Source organism: Diachasmimorpha longicaudata, chromosome 11 (genome assembly GCF_034640455.1).
Source record: "Diachasmimorpha longicaudata isolate KC_UGA_2023 chromosome 11, iyDiaLong2, whole genome shotgun sequence".
Lineage (NCBI taxonomy): Eukaryota > Metazoa > Arthropoda > Insecta > Hymenoptera > Braconidae > Diachasmimorpha > Diachasmimorpha longicaudata.
Window position 1 is genome coordinate 7,094,630 of NC_087235.1, and position 18,046 is coordinate 7,112,675.

An 18,046-nucleotide genomic window follows, 5' to 3' on the forward strand; every position below is an offset into this window, starting at 1 on the left:
ATTACGTTCAATTTTTTATTATATATGTTCGGAAAATCGGGATTGGGGATTTCCGAGGGCGATTTTTGAAACTTCTCCGTCGGCCTTTGTAGAGGGCGTCTTGGGGCGCGCGATTCCTGAAAAGCCATTCGCCAGCTGATCCTAAAATAGCCTAAGCCCAAACACTCCAATAAACCCCAACAAATTGCATTTGTTCCGAGTACCGGACTCAGTAACCATGAGAATCGACAATTACTGTTAGTATTTTATCAGAGAGAAGTCTCTGTATGACAAGAAATATACGGAATGCGATCCAATAATTACCCATACCTCGAAGTGGTGATAATAGGGTAGCGAAGTTATTGTGGATAACCTATTTCTATCGCTTGGCTTCTTTGGTTTTTCTGTCGTTATTTATCGCGAGTGTTGAGTGCTACTCTTGTAACGCATCTGGACCAATGAAACGTGAAAGCCACAGTTGAGTTACAAAAAGTGTTATGATGCTACAGAATGCCCTATTTTGATGCTGTCGTACTGACGATCCTAGGATTAGTCAATCATCTGCAGTGTAAGTATATTTATTGTTGTATTTTCTTTCGAAATTTTGATGAGGCAGAAAATTGTTATACTTTTGGAAACTCCATTTGTGAGGTTATATGATTTTTTTTCTTGAGTACAGAGTAATTTGTGGAAGAGAAAAATATTTGATAATAAATTTCTTCAGGTGTGGAAATCCTTCCCAATGTCACAAATGTACGGCCCACGAGTACCAGGGCTAAACTGGAAATATCTCCTCAATTTGTCACTGGTATTGAACCAAAACTCATACTCCGAGGAAACAATGAGTCGCTGAACATGACATGTACAGCTGTACATCAAAATTCCGATAAAAGTGATATATCACTCAACTACATCGTTGATTGGAAAGTGCCTTCCCACGTTAGAGATAATGCGTGAGTTCTTTACAATATTTTGTTCTAATTGAATTACCCTGGAACAGCTGCATTAATAGGATTTGTTATTTCAGCTCTAGTAAAATAACTACAGGGCAGGATACAAATATAGCATGGCTGTGGTTCGAACGTTTGTCAGATTCCGATGCTGGAGATTATACTTGCCATGCAATTACTACCAACAAGGCTGTTGTACCACCATTTCTGTCCAATGAAATTCGCCTCTCTGTGAAAAGTGGCAAGAGCAGTAAGTCAACTAAATTCAAATTTCATGATTTTTAATACTTTTTTAAGACTTGGTCTGAATATTGAATTTACACTTAAGTATGGCACGAAGATTGATACTATTTCAGAGTCAATAATGATCAATTATTTTTAGAACCCACATTTTGTGGAAAACAATGGTTCAAATGTCACTCGTCAGCAATCTGCATTATGCAGAGATACGTATGCGACGGAAAAGCAGATTGTTCAGAGGGGGAAGATGAGCATTCCGAGACATGTGGTCCAGACCCATGCTTCGGTAGGGTTCACTGTGAGGGGCGTTGCATACCCCCCGAATGGTGCTGCGATCATCGTAATTGCAGTGGTACATATGGTCTTAGACCATGGCCACCAGAAACCCACGAGATCAGTTACGTGCAAACAGCATTTTACACTGTCATCGGTATGTAACAACTGTCCCGATGTGACCATGACTCTACTTATTTCGTTAAAAAATAGCAAATTCTTGGTTTGTTGTAGGCTGTGCAATGGCATTTATGTTCATTGTTACGATACTGGTGATAGCCATATGTAGGGTACAAATTAAACGGGCTATGAACTCAAGATGGACACAGCAGAATCGCACTAATTGCACTAGACGACGTACAGTGCCAATAGGGATACCTATGTACGATTTAGACGTCTATTTGAATCGTAGTGCTGATAATTATCCGAGGGGAGTGAGTATAATGTACAATATCAACAGCGGTGTGCAATTTGTGGGAAGGCCTGTGGAGCCACCACCATACTCTGAGGTAGTAGCATCACCACCTCCGGAAGGTCCACCACCCCCTTATGTATCATGTGAGAATCTTATCGAACAAACAACGACAAATGCTGCCTCCGATAGTACAACAAGAATCAGTCAAACAGAACAAATTGAACCACCTCCTTGTGATACAACACCACTCAACAGCGATCTCAGAGACGAATCCTCTGGTTTCTCTGGAGTGGTCATCACATCTAGGAGCATACCTGGTCCTCAAGTACCCACTGTATCTCACATATCAAGCAATCACTCGAGTCCAGCAAATCTAGCCAGTCGGTCTACACTCCCACAACCTCAGTCTTTCGATCTAGACTATGTGGAGACTGACGCGTTATTATCTGAGAATTGCAATATCGTGATGACGAGTCCCAAGGAGACTCTTTGGAAGTCGTATGGGGTACCTGGTGGAGCTAAGTCTCGATGGCAAGACCAGAGCCCTGATAGACGATGGTTTCGACGTAAGTCAGGAAAGAGTCCTGAGAGCTCCCCCCTGAAGAGCAAGGACTTGTCCCTCGTTGATGCTGAAAACGAGGGGGTATTTTTGGATACTGATCAACAGGGGGGGAGGCAAGAAACGTGTCAGGTACCAGGTCCAAGCACGTCAGCTCTTGACAATGAGCACATATCCATTTCAGACGGAAAAGTCGTTGCTGTTGTTGATGATGATGAGAGAGTCAGTGATGTCGTCGGTTCATCTGGAGGGGATGGTAATCCTTTGAGATTAATGACAACGCTAGCTTTTCCTGTTCAACCTAGTCAACCACAGAACATATTAAACGATACACATGCGCAAATAAATGAGTCTTCCACTAGTATGTCTACCACATTAGTCTCATCTAGTGATCATCAGACTGAAACTAATGGCCAAATATCGGCTACTGAACCCCTGGTTCTACCTTTACGCGAATCATTTATTGGCGTTCAGAAAAACAGTTAATCAGTTGATATTAATCGCCTTCCTGTTATATTCAATCATGCTTCCAGTCTTATTTGACAGATGAGTATAGGGATTGAGAGAGAGAGGAAAACTTTTAGTAGGTCTATCTTGGATCCGAGGAATTGTTATTAAAATCAACATTTTTTGATTTTTGGGGAAATAGAATATTAATTGGGATGATATTGGAGAGATGTAGGGTAAATTGCAGCAAGATCATCTACAGAAAAACCTTTTCTTGAGACAATTACTTCATTATCCCGTTTTTCTCAAGCAATCGGACTATCGTGGTAATCTTATACGAGCCCACAAGCTAAACCCATTTTGCATAGATTTAACATCTCGACAATTATCTACACTTTCTTTCTTTGGGCAAGTGAATGATATTGTGTTGAAATTTTTTATTTCTCTCCGTGTACTTTGCTTCGTCGTTAATGTATATATGATAGAGAATATTTGTATGAAAAATATTACAGATTAGTGCATTTTGAGTACTATTGTACTCTCAATGTTTATTTTTATTGTTAAATGTTTCTATGGATAGTCGTTGCTTGCCAATAATAATACGAAATTGGGGTATTTCTGTACTTACCGGTATCTGGAGCACTGCACTTTTTTCTTTTATTAGAGGATTTTATCGGAATTTATCGAGTGAATGGGATTGTCGATGGGACCAACATTGTTTTTCTTTCTTTTAAAAATTTTTCATCATTGAAATTATGTACGTCATCGCTATCATGGGAGAGTGATGTTTTGAGTCTACCGATACGAATGGTGTCTCCACAATTTTCTGTCAAGTTGATGGAATTTTAATAGTGTTCTTAAATGTAATGAATATTCTTTCAAGATAATGAAAAAATTTTAATCCAAATAGTATGTACTTCCGGGGGTCTGAGGATAAAAAATATACACTTGTTTTTACGTGCTTCCAAAGATTACCTAACAGACGACTTATCGCCTACGTCTTTTTCAACAATAGTCAATTGCTCGGTTGATCGTTGAGCGATGATAAATGATCTTGACTTTCGTGTGAACTCTATGATAGACAATAATGTTGAACGACTCTCTCTGTTTTCAGTTTCTACAATATATTTTATAGTTTCAGTTATAACCTCGGAGTTGATGAATTGTGCTTTGATGAGATGTTTAACGAGTTGCAATGGATAGATTTAACAAAATGCCACAATCATCTATTTTTAATACGCCTGCACCCATGATCAATCAAATTGATAATGCACCAAGGGTCGGAAATTGAGGAATATATATTTTTAAAATTTCCGAATTGCAGATAGTGCAATTTTACTGCAGATGGCCTAACAAAACGACTAGGCTTAACTGTTTACTTGAATGCACACTCGATTATACACGAGTCATCGATTATTTTAGTTGGTTGAAATATACAATGTATTTTAATTATACCAATTGTAAATTGAGAATTATGAAGAAATACATGACCTATGAGAATATGGAATTAGAAAGTCTTTTCCGAATATCCAAGGTTATCTTTACAAAAATAGTACGTCAAAGGCAATTTCAAATTATTTGAGTCTTTCATGTACTGCGTCTTTTTTCGCTCCATTTCTGCGTTTGTAATCACTGTATTTATGATAGCATAGATAAGTCGTCAAGGCTATCACCAGAAGAACTAAGAACCAAGACTGAATAGCTATACTTGTTGACAGTTGGGTACTTCCTAGAGATCGCGCGGGTGGAAATACATCCCTTTCGAATTTTCTTGCATACAGACCAAGCGTCTGTACGTTCTTCGTAGGATTATTGAGAATAGCCTCGATGTGTATTTTATCCCCCTCGATTTTCTCACTGTATGTCCACTCGAGTGGCATGAGTGATGCATCTGATGAGATTCCAAGTATTAGGAGATTCTCTCGATTGACAAAAGTTGCGGTGATTTTCACCAGAGTGAATATCGTTTCTGAATTCATTCGCTGTCCACAACTGTTGATAGAGTCGTTACCGCAGAGAACGATTCCACAGACTTGATATCCTATGGTGGTTGTATTCACAAATGTCCTGATGTCGTCCCTCACCATCAGTCTGTATTTATTCCCCCGATCGACAAATGACGTTTCAACGGTAAAGTTACAACAAAAGTCTCTCTGGCAGAGTTTCTCCTGCCTGATTATCGAGTTGATGGGACGTGTTTCGTACTCAGGAAGGCCAGGGTCTTGCCAAAGGGTGAAATCACTTGGTGAATGGGAATCACGTTCCAATCCCAATTCCGTCTGTTCAGATCGTTTTCTTCTGAATTCATCGTGACTTGGTTCAGTGGTTTTTGCTGGGAATTCCCTGTGCTGTGAATCTTTGATACTTTCTGTTAGAAGCTGCCGACACTTCTTAGGCACGTCCGCGATGAGAATCTCCGAACCCCTCTCGCCTATTGTCGCTTTTGCAATTCCCTTTTTCCCTGGAAATGATGAAACGATTTCATTGAAGGGCGGAATTGGGGGAGGATTGGGAGGAATGGCGGATCGTACCCAGGTATATTCCACTTCCGAAACTTGCTAGGTAGGGCCTGTTGTATCCTGATGCCAGGAAATTAACGTCTTCGGAGTATGCCCATTGGGACTGCGCTTGGATCGCTGCAATGGAGTATTATTTTGGGTTGTGAATCAATTAACAATTCCTGGTGGAATAATTTGTGGTGAATATCGTTTGTAATTGGAGTAGACAGGTAGATGAGAATTTTATTTGAAAAAAATAGGCAAATCCTTTGAATGTCCTTACTATCTTGATTTTAAACGCAATTAAAAAAAGGGAAAAATCAATTCTCGGCACCGGTTTTTCTAGCACATAGATCGTTAGCATAGACTTCAGGATTGACATTGTCTGAATGCCCATATGCAATGCAAATTGGAACTCCCTGAATTCAATCGATATAGCGCACTCTGGGTGCATGGAAATGTCGAAGCCACATTGGAAATGCGCGTATCGGGTTAACTTTCGTGGATACCGTACCAAATTCTAACGAAAACCAAATGGTAAACTCAATTTACCAAGTCTGACGGCAGGGTAACAGGTATATGTGGGGTTTGTCATGGGTTCCACGCAAACTGATAGCTTGGCCAGTTTTTTTCCGAATTAACTAGAGTGTGGAATGAAAATTTTATTTACCCATTAAGAAGGGCAGCTCGGAGAACCAAGCGGTTGAATAGACAATGTCTGTTACGTGGTGAATTCTCGTAAGGTTTAGGGCTGGCTCTTTGAACAGCATGTCGAAGCAGATAAATGTTCCGAATGTTACGTTGAAGTCCGTATCAAATGTTGCTACTTCTGGATTTTGGAGAATGTCGAATTGGGGCTCGTCGAACAGATGAGTTTTCCGATATCTGGGAGCAGATAATTTATCAGAGTCTTTCGGTGATTCTCCAAATTTATAGTGAATGTATTCCTCGAGTTGGTTATAAAATTCGTAATTTTAGTAATTCTGGTTGCTGAATCAAAAGTTATCTCCAGCATATTACTCCCCAATTGCTCAGAAAAAAAATATATACTTTGCTATTATTTTTCCTTCGCGATCGAAGACAGCTTGGCTGTTGAAGAAAAATTTCCCATCTTCGGGGCATCGTTCACCATCACACGGCAATTTCTCGGCAATATTGATGACAACGTACATGTTACCCTCCCTCGCTGCACACGATATTCTCTTCAGTGCCTATCAATCACAAATTCAAACAGCCAATAAACCACGGAGCATACTCCGGATGTTGTTGATAAATAATCTTTGAAATTGATAAATTGTTTTCTCACATTGTGAACAGTTATGTCGTGCTGAATGCAGGGATTATAATTAAGTGGGATGAGTGTTGACCAAAATTCCATTGATTTTCGGTCGGGTAAATTCATAGTAGTCAGACCATCCTCAGGGAATACTATTATGTCGACTTCCTGCGAGGAATCAGAATTGAATTTTACATGGTGAATGCATAATGTTCCTAACTGACGGGTACGGTCCTTTGTTTACTGAGCCAAGTTACAGTCCCTCCTACTACCAATCTTGTCCCATCCCTCTCGCTATATCGTACCTAAAAGACGATATAGACGTCGCTCGATTCTCAAAGCACTTCATGTTAGATGAGCACGAGCCCTTCTATATAGACCCTCTTAACTTCTCCTGCCTTTGACGATTCAACATGATATTATCTCTCTCACAGCACCACTGAATTTTTGCATTACTATTTTGAAGGCTTTGATGTACGTACACATTAAAAATATTAGATTACATTGAAATAATAGTGGTTTGACTCACTAACTCTCGACACATTTTCAGAGGCAAATATCTTGATACCAACACACAGAAATTAAATCTCTATCAATGAAACCGCTACCGCAATTGAGTTTTTTCCCTTTCTTAATCCAGTAAAAGCCCCTACCAACGAACCGTGAATGTCTCCCTTATTTTTAAATCGCTTTCCCATGTCTTTTTATTGGAACTTGTGTTTCTCTTCATCATTACCACCCGTGAGAACTCCACGGGACAGTTAATGGAATTATCCAGCATATTGCAGACACTCCCCTGCCGAGATGTCTGGTCGAGTGTCCTAATGACATTAACTGCGAAGCCGGCGCGTCTCAAAGATCGTATCACATTTTCAATGAGGAACAGCTTCCTTCAGTTGGATACAACGTCAATGAAAGTATTTTTAGATGGATCAATTTTTCATCATTCTTATTTAATTTCGAGATAATTGGTTTGGATAGTTTATTCCTGTACTACTCCATCGGTTTCGACAAACCTTGAGGCGCTATTGTTATTATTCAGACCGGCCTCGATGATAAAACAAAGGCGGCTATCAATGGGGCTTCCGTTTGGGGGAAAATGAATAGTAAAATTTGTTCATTTGTTCAGTTGTATAAAATTTATCAATACTTGATGAGTGCTACTTTATTTGTTTCAGAAAACATTCTTATATGGATTTGAACGGTGGTGTTGGCTGAGAGGTAAGTGAATCGGATGAAGAATACTATTTTTTAAATAAATTCGGATAAACTGAAGTGAACAAGTAAAAATGGACCGAATGTAATTTAATCAGCTTGGTATTCATTTCAATTTATCCTCTATAAATTGGAAGAATATTCTTCCAACAGTACATGCTCCAATTAACGAAATTTAACAACTACAATATCGAAAAGTGGAGATCCACGTTCTCTGCGAAATTCCATACTCTATTATTAATCAATGGAAAATGGAAGAGTGCATGGAATTCATTGCATAGTTCGCGGAAAAGCTGAAATGGAGTTCATATGAATAACCACAAATGAGTAGAGATGAAAATTCAAATGTTTAGTTACCGAAGCGGCTGCCTGTTGAATAAAGCTCACATATTCTTGACTATTCGTATCAATGGGGGACTCATTGGTATTTGAAACTTGCGGGTTGAATTCAACAACAGCAGCTTTGTACGTATTTGCCTCTGGTGTGGACCACTGAAAAATATTATTCAATTATCATGGACCCACTCAATTCTCACTTTGTTCTGAAGTTACTCCTCCAAACTCAATTTTTAATTACCTGATGCGATAATTGGATAATTCCCAGGAGGCAAATACAGGCCAATTCCATCCTGTCAACTGCCAAAAGAAAGGGCAAAGGGAATTTACTATGTGCAAGCATGATCGGGTTGTCTACACAATAATTATCAATGTTTGCTGCTTCTGTGTACATGGAGTAGTCCCATGAGTTGTGTGTGTTCATACACAGCTTTGTTGGGCCATTGCAATGGGTTCACAAATGGGCAAATTGCGAAAAAGGGTTTAGTTAAAGAAAAGGAATTTATGTCATTCGCTTCCAGGTGGATATCGCCTTTTTTCAACGTTCAAATGCAGAATTATCGTGCTGACAAGCCAATTCATCCAGTGTTTTATAATTCAATCATAAAAGTGAGTCAACATTATCGCAGAATTTTTTTTATTATTTTTTTCCTGTCGGATTAAACGTCTAGAATATTCCCAGAAAATTTCAACAACTAGTTGTTGAAATTCATCGAATAATTTGCTGTTTACAAATTAATTCCGCTTCACAACAGTTTAACTCGTTCAGTACTTTTTTATCAATTTGTTTCTCCGTGCGTGTAATCGATGGAGAGTGGAAGTATCGGTACAGTTACCTCTTTAAATATTTTCTGTCAATTCGTTTGATTTTCTATATCCAATATCCCAGTCTCTGTTAACGACAATTCTATCATAAAAATGTTGCCGCTATGCTCACGGCGGAGGGGGACGATGACGCGCAAGATAAGGTGAGATTCTATATCTTGTTGCAGATCGACTGCCCATTATGCACCAGAATTTAATCAAGTGGGCAAAACTTTTCCTCAATTACTCCGATACGAATGTTTTAATTAACCTCACTGTACCTCGTTTTCCCGTTTTCATTGTGTGCACAGAGTACTGACGGGTAATTTCTTGTTATCTCTTCATTATTCCATTTCTGGAGTACAATTCTCACTTCGTATTGTCTCTTCTCGCGCTGCAGAAAACAAACTGATTTATCTGAGACAGCAGGAGTTTCCACTGGGTCGTGTTTCGTCATTCGCGTGCGGGAATTTTTTTGAGAATGTTTGACGGTTTCCATTACTAAGCAAAGTAGCAATGACCAATAATTATGGAGACCACAGGCGTAAATACGGGGTATTATCAATAAGCGATTGTTTGCAAGGTTGGAAACAAATAGCAGTAGGAGAGGGAAGAGAGTAGGAGCAGCATAAAATTGCACGCAAAATAAAATATATAACATATACATGATGTATAGACCAGTGCTGTTTACGGTCCACCTAGAGGTCCGAAAATTCATACAATTTTCGATGGTGGGGATGACTCTCTAAAGGGGACAGAATTAGTAGTACAAACACTGACCACTTGTAGCGCAATACGACTAGGGTCGCGTTCACGCTTGCGCAGCAGAACATACACAACTACGCCTGCGTATGTTTTGAGTCAGTATATATACCAATTGCAAAGCGACTGCGAAATTATGATTTTTCAAACTATTTTCCGTCGATTCTGTTCAGAGCAAATAGAAAAAAATATAAGTTGACTAATGGGATTTTAATTTTTCCTGTTTGAGACTCGCGATGGTATTCCCTTCTTCCTTTTAGGGCATAGAATGTGTTGCTTGACCCGGGAGGTAAGGGATTCCTCTCCGATAAATTCACTTCTACCAGTTTACTAATGAATTGGCAGACATTTAGTGGCGATGGTCGATGGTGTTTGCAGTCCTAGTACGTCCACAACTCTCGCCGAGTAGATCTTGGTAAATAAATGAGGACAGGTTGTGTTTTATCGAGTGGAAAAGTAGAGACGGAAAGAGGAAAAATGGGTAAATGGGAGATGAAAATATTTTCTGGACGATTTATCACGTATAAAGAGCTTAATCTAGTGTAACAATTGTCTATTTATTATCTAGGCACAAGAAATGACGGAGATGAAATTATTATTGGAGAGAAAATCACTGATATTAGTGAAGTGAATGGGTTTATTCGATAATTTGAATGCCAATTTTTCATTCTTCCATCCGTCCAACAAATATTTTTCATTTTCAAAAAAATATCCCCCTTTTCTCTCGTGCTTCATTGTAGTGCGGAATTAATTGGTAATTCCCTTTGATCATTCCGGAATAACCATTCAATTTAATTTAATTTTTATATAATCCCGAAACCTACAATTTGTTGCGATTATCTGGATTATTTTTTTTTCCATTTTCTGCCTCTCTGTAATTCGATGCCCCTTCCGTGCTGTCCAGCGACCATCGGATAAAAAAGAGCTATTGATTGATATTGCCGTGATAGCGAAGAGAAGTTAGGGATCACGCGAAACCATCGAGGATACCCTAATGGAAGTGCATTTGAATTGATTCAACACTCAGTGCCATTTACTGAACAGATAACTTTGAAATCAGGCCATATAGGATCTCTGATACCTTGATAATATCGTCAAATTTCGTGAGTGCACTTTGCAAATCTGTAAAGGGTAGATGTAACTTATTCTGAGTGGAGCCAGAGGTATTGGGAAATACCGGTGATTCAGTGGGTAGATATTCTCTGTGATTTTCGTCGATCCTACTTCAATTAGTGATTGTTAGGTATTATTAATTGGCGGATTCAGAAGCGAGACAGTAGAAGGGGAAGTAATTGCTAATATTAAATGGTTAGGGATGTTCAACATGAACTGAACGATGAGACCAATTTCGATGTCCGACCTCTTTGATCAGGTCAGTAATAAATGTCGAGGTATATATTGGCCGATTTATGTACTCGTTACAATGGAGGATCATCCTTGATTAACTTTTTTTATCTGCTGTACAGAATATTTGTTTTTTTTTTAGATGGACGACCTCGTGGTCTATTGAAAAAAATCTTTGTTGGGAAATTGCGGGGAAAAATCCCCGTTAATAGACAACTGAACGCTTTCCAACCACTTCCTGAACAAAAGTTTTGCGAATGCGAATAAACTTCAATGTTATAGCTTGTTGACTCAATCTTTTCCAAGTTGTTTACCGACAGAGGATGTGGTTACGTCTTTCGGTTTCAATGGTATTCTTTACGACTCTTTAGGTGGGTCTCCAGAAATATGAAATTCTCAAAGAGAATCTCGGAAACACGGCATCAAAGTTTTTGTGGGAAATACCCACAATTTCATTTCTCTATTTCTTTGCCTGTCTTCTTCAATGAGATATTTTGTAAAATGAGGTTTCTCCCCCCTCGTCTTAATGGATTACTAAAGAGGTAGCTGTGCACGATGCCGAGGATAATGCAGAGCTTTCACTGGAGATGATGTTTACCGTGAAAATATAAATGAGTTTCCAATAGAACGCCGTTTGGCAATCAATGTTTGAACTTCGAATAATCCTTTTTCCCTCAACTTTTGTATTTCAAAGGCAAACTTAAGCTACAAGATTTCTTTCGCGGTGTGTAGAGACGAAAGTCACTGCTGGTGAAGTTGAATTTTACTGTGAAATTCATGTACATGAAACTACTTGAAAACTGCTTGAGAAAACCAATTTGATGTTTGATGGGAATATGATAAACAGTGCGGTTGGAGGGATGAGGTTGCTGCGAGAGGTTATAATTTTTAATGGAGGTGTAAATGAATTTATTTATTGAAAAGTCATAACTTGTAAAGAAAAATCACTAAAAACTGAGCTTTTCTGGGATTGAACGTAGTCATTTGGGTTAATTCGACATTAATTTAATCAAAACAATAGAATTTCACACGGTTCTCCTCGAAAAAGACTAGTCACCTGTTCGTGAAGTTTTATGTCTTTTAACATCATGAAAAAAATCTCCAATTTCACTAAAATTTATCTTCTCCAATTATCTTTGTTAATGGCGTGACTTCACAATGTAGGGCTCGCCCTGTTCCTCCGTCACGAGTTGTAATATATTATAGAACCATCGCGCTCCCTTGATCGAGTGATGTATCATTTAAATGTCCCCCACAGCTCTTAATTTAAGAACCCAATGATTCTTACTTTAAGACTTCCATGACTCATCCATTTTTTTCCAATTCATTGAAGTTGTGAATTTATCGTATTTTTTATAAATTTATCAGGAGGGTTAAAAGACTGATGACAGAGGGAGATGTTGAATGACGGCAAACAGTATCATTGAGGGGGTAGAAAGACATAAAAAGAGTAACTACTATTTTCAGGAGAAATACCTTTCGTTTACTAGTCGCTTTTTCTTTGACACTCAAATATGATGACATATATCAATAGATATAATCGTAATTAAACATAATAATGAAATTCCTCTGTTGTGAAAATTCCTTTTGAATAGTTTGTGATACTTGAACGTTCCTCTGAGAATGTGTGAGACGTCACGCGTTGGTTCATGCGCCCAAAACATGATCGAAAATCCAACCTGGCACCTCTTGGATGCCGTTGATTGCAAGTCACGTGCCTTTTCAATAGCGTGCCAGGAGGTTATCGAGCGAGAAAGAGAGAGATGGAAAGCGTTCATTAGCGTGACGAGGAGTGGGTGTGTGGTGTACCTCTGGAAATATTCCCTATTCCTCATCCTCTCTTAAATAGCTACCTCTCCGCGAAACTGTGTTGGGAGAAATTTTCCGGCTACGAGAATTCATTTGGAATATTAAAGGCAATGTGAATGAAGATTTGAGGGAAAATTTTTCAATTTCATTGAATTCGCAAGAGGCTCCTCATATTTTGAATAGATATTTGCAGATTCGCTACTTGAAATTCCACTCCGCATCCGCGAATTATACTGAACGTGGATTAACCATCGGAAAACGCATACTGAAACCGTTTCAATAATGATTGTACGTGACTATTGCAGGTTGTAATTATAGACAAGTGTAGAGCAATGAAAGTTTAACAGTTCAATTTTTTTAGTCCTCGGAATTTTTAATAGGGTACGTGAATCGATTCTCCGAAAATCCAAAATTCCGCGAGGAAGTAACAAACTAAATGAAAATTCTAACAATCCTGGGAGCCCAACATGTCGTAGCTGTGTCGAAAGTTTGTAGTAAGGGGAGTAATAAAAAACTTGGACTGGGGCATCCACTTCTTCTCGACTCTAACTGTACCTCGTGTTTTAAAACTCGTAGCACTTGGAGAAAAATCATGGTCACGGTCGTTCCGCTACATCCACAGGGAAATGTTCCTTTCGGAATTGAGAGCCCTTTATATTGTTAAGTTCACAAAAAAAAAACTATAGGACGATTGCAGCTCCTGATCAGTGCATTTCTTCAACTTTGACAATCGTTATTGTAAGGGTTGAAATTCGGAGGAATTTTCGGGAATTAAAAATTATTCTTCATTATCTCTTGCTGCTGAGCTCCTTTGGGGAGACAGCTGTGAGTAATATGGCTCAGAAATTATGGCTTTGCATGTGGTATTCGCGGATGATTTGACGATTGCCCCAAATAGCCAGTGTAATGGTCGATTGCGAGTGAACCGGGGGAATGAAGGAAGGCGAAGGGTTAGTGGGAGGCAAATGGATCGCAGGGGGTTGTATTGCCAACTAACCTGTCACAACCCCGTGGGAGTTCAATTGTCTGGCCAATGGAAAACTGGACAGTGAGTCGAGACTATGCGCCAATAGAGTGAAAATAAAAAGTCCGGCTTATCACTATTATTTATTGTGTCTGTACTCCCCTTTGGCACCCCTTTCCACTGACGTTTATAAACGTGGGGGGTGGAGGTCATACCCACGATACGGCTGCATGTTTCGGGAATTTTCAGCGACAATTATGTGCAGTGTAAATTTCAATGCGGTTTTCTCGTTTCGAGAATTACATGGGTTTTGCAAAATAAATTGTTGAAACTGGAGAAATTTCGATTAAAGGGAGATTAATATCAGTAATATCAAATATAACAGGGGACAGATCTCATTTCTCTTCTTCGTCCGGACTAAATTTGTAATTCCTCTTCTCATCACCGAGTTTAGAGAGACAGTTGTCAATGTGATCTCGTAAAGACAGAGGTCCGTCCCCCCGGGCGTTACCCCCGCTCGCCCTCAGTCCCTGTAATTTTTTTTCACTTCATTTATTTTTCTTTCTACTCCTTTTCTGCTAAATCTGCTGAGTGACTCATCTAGCAAATAGCCGAAAGAAACAAGAGTTTTTTCTCGACATCGTTAGGGGTGTCCTGTATTTTCGTGTCTCTGCCATAGCTTTTTCTTGTAGTTGACGGGCAAGAGAGGTCGTGGAACTCTTGAAGAGAGGCGCCATAAGAAAATGCCAAATGTGGCGCTCCCCCGAATGGCACTTGTCCACGATTGAGGGAAAAGAGGGGGTTGAATATACCGCTGGAAAGAGGAATGTAGGGTGTGAGAACGTTCAGTCAAGGGGTTTTTGCCCTTTGGTTGGTGAGGGGTATAATGCAGAGCATGAATTTTGATGGTCCCATTGAACTCGTTCCATTGTCGGAATTCGTTATTCGGATTTGAGGATGTGGGAGGGTTAGAGATGAACTCTGGGGATTATTAAAAGGTTAATTATTTTAATGCGAGAGTTAATTCCATCGGGATTTATGCTCCTTATGACCCCAATCGATTCGATAGCCACTGCTGGAGATAACGACCCATAGATTGACTTCCTCCGATATTACAGGATTATAACTATCATGATGGTCTCTAGTGGAGACCTACCACTGCCTATAAACAACGTATATAAACGTAGAGCTTGAAAACACCCCTAATATTGCTCGGGGAAAAATCTAAATAGCCGTGATTAGTCGTTCAAATTTTTTTTTCTAAATCCCTGGAGTAACAGCGACAGGGGCTGCTTATGCCATCGGACTTTATTAATCTGCTCATCACCTCAATGAAGATGATGATCCGCAGATTGACTCGATCCAATATTCTAGCATTATAACCCGCCCGACACTGGTAGAGACGCGATGCCAGGGCCTGGAGTATAACCGAGGCTCGTGAACACATAGTATGGGGGCTATTTCCACCATCAAATGATCCACCTCCCACCCCTGGGATCGAACATCGGTAGATAGGTTTCGGATTACTCATGCAAGGGTCCAGACGCATCACTCTTGTGTCATCTAGTTGTAGCCAATAATCAGCGAATTTTCTCATTGCTATTCTCAGTCGTAAAAAAATAAGCTGAGTAATTAAAGTTTTCTCATTCCCATTTCAACATCTCATCCAGCTATTTCAGGAGTAAGATCTTGCAGGATTATCAAAGGGTGGATGTTACGAGGGAGAATAATAAATAGACGAGCAAAGTCCCGAGGGCTGTTGTTTATTCTCGATTTTTTAACGGATTTGTATTTCCACTTGGTTTATGCTCCATCGACAGAGTTAAATATATTATTCATGATTTTTCTTCATCTTCTCAGCTGTTTTTAATTTCTTCTTTTCCAATATTTTTTACTCGCTCCCATCGCAAGCACTTGACCCACTTCCCAAATCCTCGGAATTACTATTGATGCCTGGTCTTGTTTCGTTGCTCCTCAGCGCGTGGATTCATCTTCGTTCGTAACTCAACTCTGAGGGGGAAATTAAATGAGGTGCATTAAAAAATTTTAAAGGTAACTTCAGTTCTCCCTTTAACTCATAAAATCCCTCTGTTTAAAGTTGAAACTTCTCGTAGATTTTTCTTAGTCTCCCCCTCCCCCTGTTAAGGGATCCAACTCTCCTAACCATCCTAACTCTCCCTCCGATTATACCTCCCCCCCACGCACCTTCTTATCACCCCACTAACTCAGAAAATAAAATCACGTTGATGATCCTGTAAAAACTTTTTCACCATAAGTCGTTAGTAAATTCAGCGACACGTGATCGTGTGCTGGTCGTCGACAAGTCCGTTGTGGAAGTAGAAAAGCGCAGTTATACTCAGACACACGGTATATCCAAACTCATGCACGCGAGAAGTCGCAGCATTGAACAGAAAAAAAAGGGTGAGAGAGGAAAAAGGAAAATGACAAAAAAAAAAAACGAAGAGGAAGACGAAAGGCAATGGGGGTGTGTCGGGGCTTGGTGGCCGATTCCCGCGTCTCCCACTCTCAACGTGGGGTTATACCACTTGGCATTGGTGGGGAGAGGGAAGGGAGGGGGTTGGGGTGCGCGCTAAGGGCAGAGCGGGGCACTGGGCATCCGCGGAGCAGCAGTGCGACGCGATACAGGCTACCACGCGGTTGCCTATCAATTCTTTCCGCGCTATCACTAATTATTTAATTATCGGCAATCAGTGAGATAACTTGCCTATCGATTCGCGAATTATCACCGCGTATAGTACAGTTTTTCGGGAGTTATTCATATCTCTGGTGGTTCTGTTTGTCATTGTTTTGCTTTTGTTCCGCTGAGGTGCTTCAATCTCAATTAATTTCTCCGTATTTTCCTTCTGTCCGAGAGTGGTTGGGCAAATATTTGGAGAAATTATACATGAGAATAAAGTGCGTGCTGTGGGGAGTGAACGTAGTAACGTGGGAAGTGAATTAGTTTTTTATTTTTATTTTTATTTTTTTTAATTTTCGAACATTGAAGGTGTTTAGTGTATTTTTGGTGACTAGGATTCTGGAGGTACTTCGGGGACGCGACAGGATCGACAAGCGGTGAGTGTTTATGTAAGGTTCTGTTTTTGTAAGGTTGTAAGAGGGAGAATAACAGACTTTTCTCGGAATTGTGGGGGAGAAATATTGGGGAAAAATTAAGGCAGAAAATCTCCGGTATTTTAAATAGGCGAAATTCTTTGTGGAGCGGAATGTAATTCCGGGGAAAATACTTTTTGAGGAGGATATTTTACGATTCGTGAGGGGAAAAAATTACATCTGTGGATAGGTAAATTACAGCCCCTTTTGTAGTAAAGTTTTTCGTACCGGTAGTCTTTTTTTCTGTCATCATTGGCAAGGTCGTATGGAAATGGATAAAAGTGAAATTTTACGGGCCAATTTCTACGAATTGCGTAATTATTGACGTTCGCAGGTGTAATTTTTTATGAAGTACTTGAAAAAATTATTTTCGCATTTACGAAATTCCTCAGACCAGTCGTAAAAAGCCACTATTGGTCACCAATTTTTTTTAGAAATGAATTCCCTCGATAGATTATTTCATTCGTTCGATAACCCACATCCACCATTTTTTCCCGTCCGAAAATTCAAAAATGGACTCCCCCCTCCCATTATTTATGAGCCTGTCCGCATCCTAGCGGTGATTGCAATTGAAGAATTGTTTCTTCATCGCACTGGGTATCCTTTGTGATTCTCCTCACGTTCATCGGGGCAGTGGCAAGGAGGGGGGAGTAAGAGGGTAAACAAATTTAATAATGCAGAAGTTACTAGTACATGAGGGAGTGGGAAAACGTGCGGTACTGCGAGCTGAAAAGCTCGAGTATTGCATTACTCCGTCACATTATGTGCTTGTCTGTTCACTAAAAAAGAAACAATCTATCGATTTTGACACGTGCTCACCTGATCAATGAATAACACAGGCGAAAGAGATATTCACTATGTCGGATATATTCAAGCCGAAAAAAATACGATAGATCAATTTATCCTTTGTTGGAATATGGAGATTGCGGTGGGAATTGATCCAAGTGATTTGAATGACAATAATATGAGAGAGACGATCCGGGTGAGTAGGGGTTGAGGGGAATCCCGAAGACATTATACCCTCCGGTTTATAAATATCAGATAAAAATAATCGAATCAATTAT

At 39.7% G+C, this 18,046-nt stretch overlaps 3 protein-coding genes across 9 annotated transcripts in view; 2 read left to right on the forward strand and 1 right to left on the reverse strand.

Moving 5' to 3' along the window:
• The first annotated feature begins 122 nt into the window (after window positions 1–122).
• Window positions 123–4,285, forward strand: LOC135167136 (uncharacterized). Of its 2 annotated transcripts, none has more exons than XM_064129997.1 (5): window positions 123–547; window positions 704–932; window positions 1,007–1,179; window positions 1,312–1,599; window positions 1,656–4,285. In XM_064129997.1, exons 1-5 carry the CDS (start codon window positions 490–492, stop codon window positions 2,900–2,902), a joined length of 1,995 nt encoding a protein of 664 aa, XP_063986067.1. In that variant the 5' UTR covers window positions 123–489; the 3' UTR covers window positions 2,903–4,285. The 2 variants fall into 2 exon arrangements, with proteins under 2 accessions (XP_063986067.1, XP_063986068.1); XM_064129998.1 differs by having other exon boundaries at window positions 1,677–4,285.
• Window positions 3,967–9,572, reverse strand: LOC135167138 (vanin-like protein 1). Of its 2 annotated transcripts, XM_064130004.1 has the most exons (8): window positions 9,274–9,568; window positions 8,430–8,488; window positions 8,210–8,344; window positions 6,668–6,805; window positions 6,412–6,572; window positions 6,032–6,246; window positions 5,395–5,499; window positions 3,967–5,324 (listed from the first exon to the last, which is right to left on the reverse strand). In XM_064130004.1, the coding sequence occupies exons 1-8, from the start codon at window positions 9,290–9,292 to the stop codon at window positions 4,438–4,440; spliced, it is 1,719 nt and encodes a 572-aa protein (XP_063986074.1). In that variant the 5' UTR covers window positions 9,293–9,568; the 3' UTR covers window positions 3,967–4,437. The 2 variants fall into 2 exon arrangements, with proteins under 2 accessions (XP_063986074.1, XP_063986075.1); XM_064130005.1 differs by lacking the exon at window positions 6,668–6,805 and having other exon boundaries at window positions 9,274–9,572.
• LOC135167140 (synaptotagmin-7) overlaps window positions 7,761–18,046 on the forward strand; it is a 127,916-nt gene continuing 117,630 nt past the window's right edge. For 3 of the 5 annotated variants that reach the window (XM_064130006.1, XM_064130012.1, XM_064130013.1), the window contains exon 1: window positions 16,514–16,946. The gene's annotated coding sequence lies outside the window, so the exon portion shown is untranslated. Of the gene's footprint in view, window positions 7,859–16,513; window positions 16,947–18,046 lie in introns of those variants that run through there. The other 2 variants (XM_064130007.1, XM_064130014.1) reach the window with 1 other exon arrangement.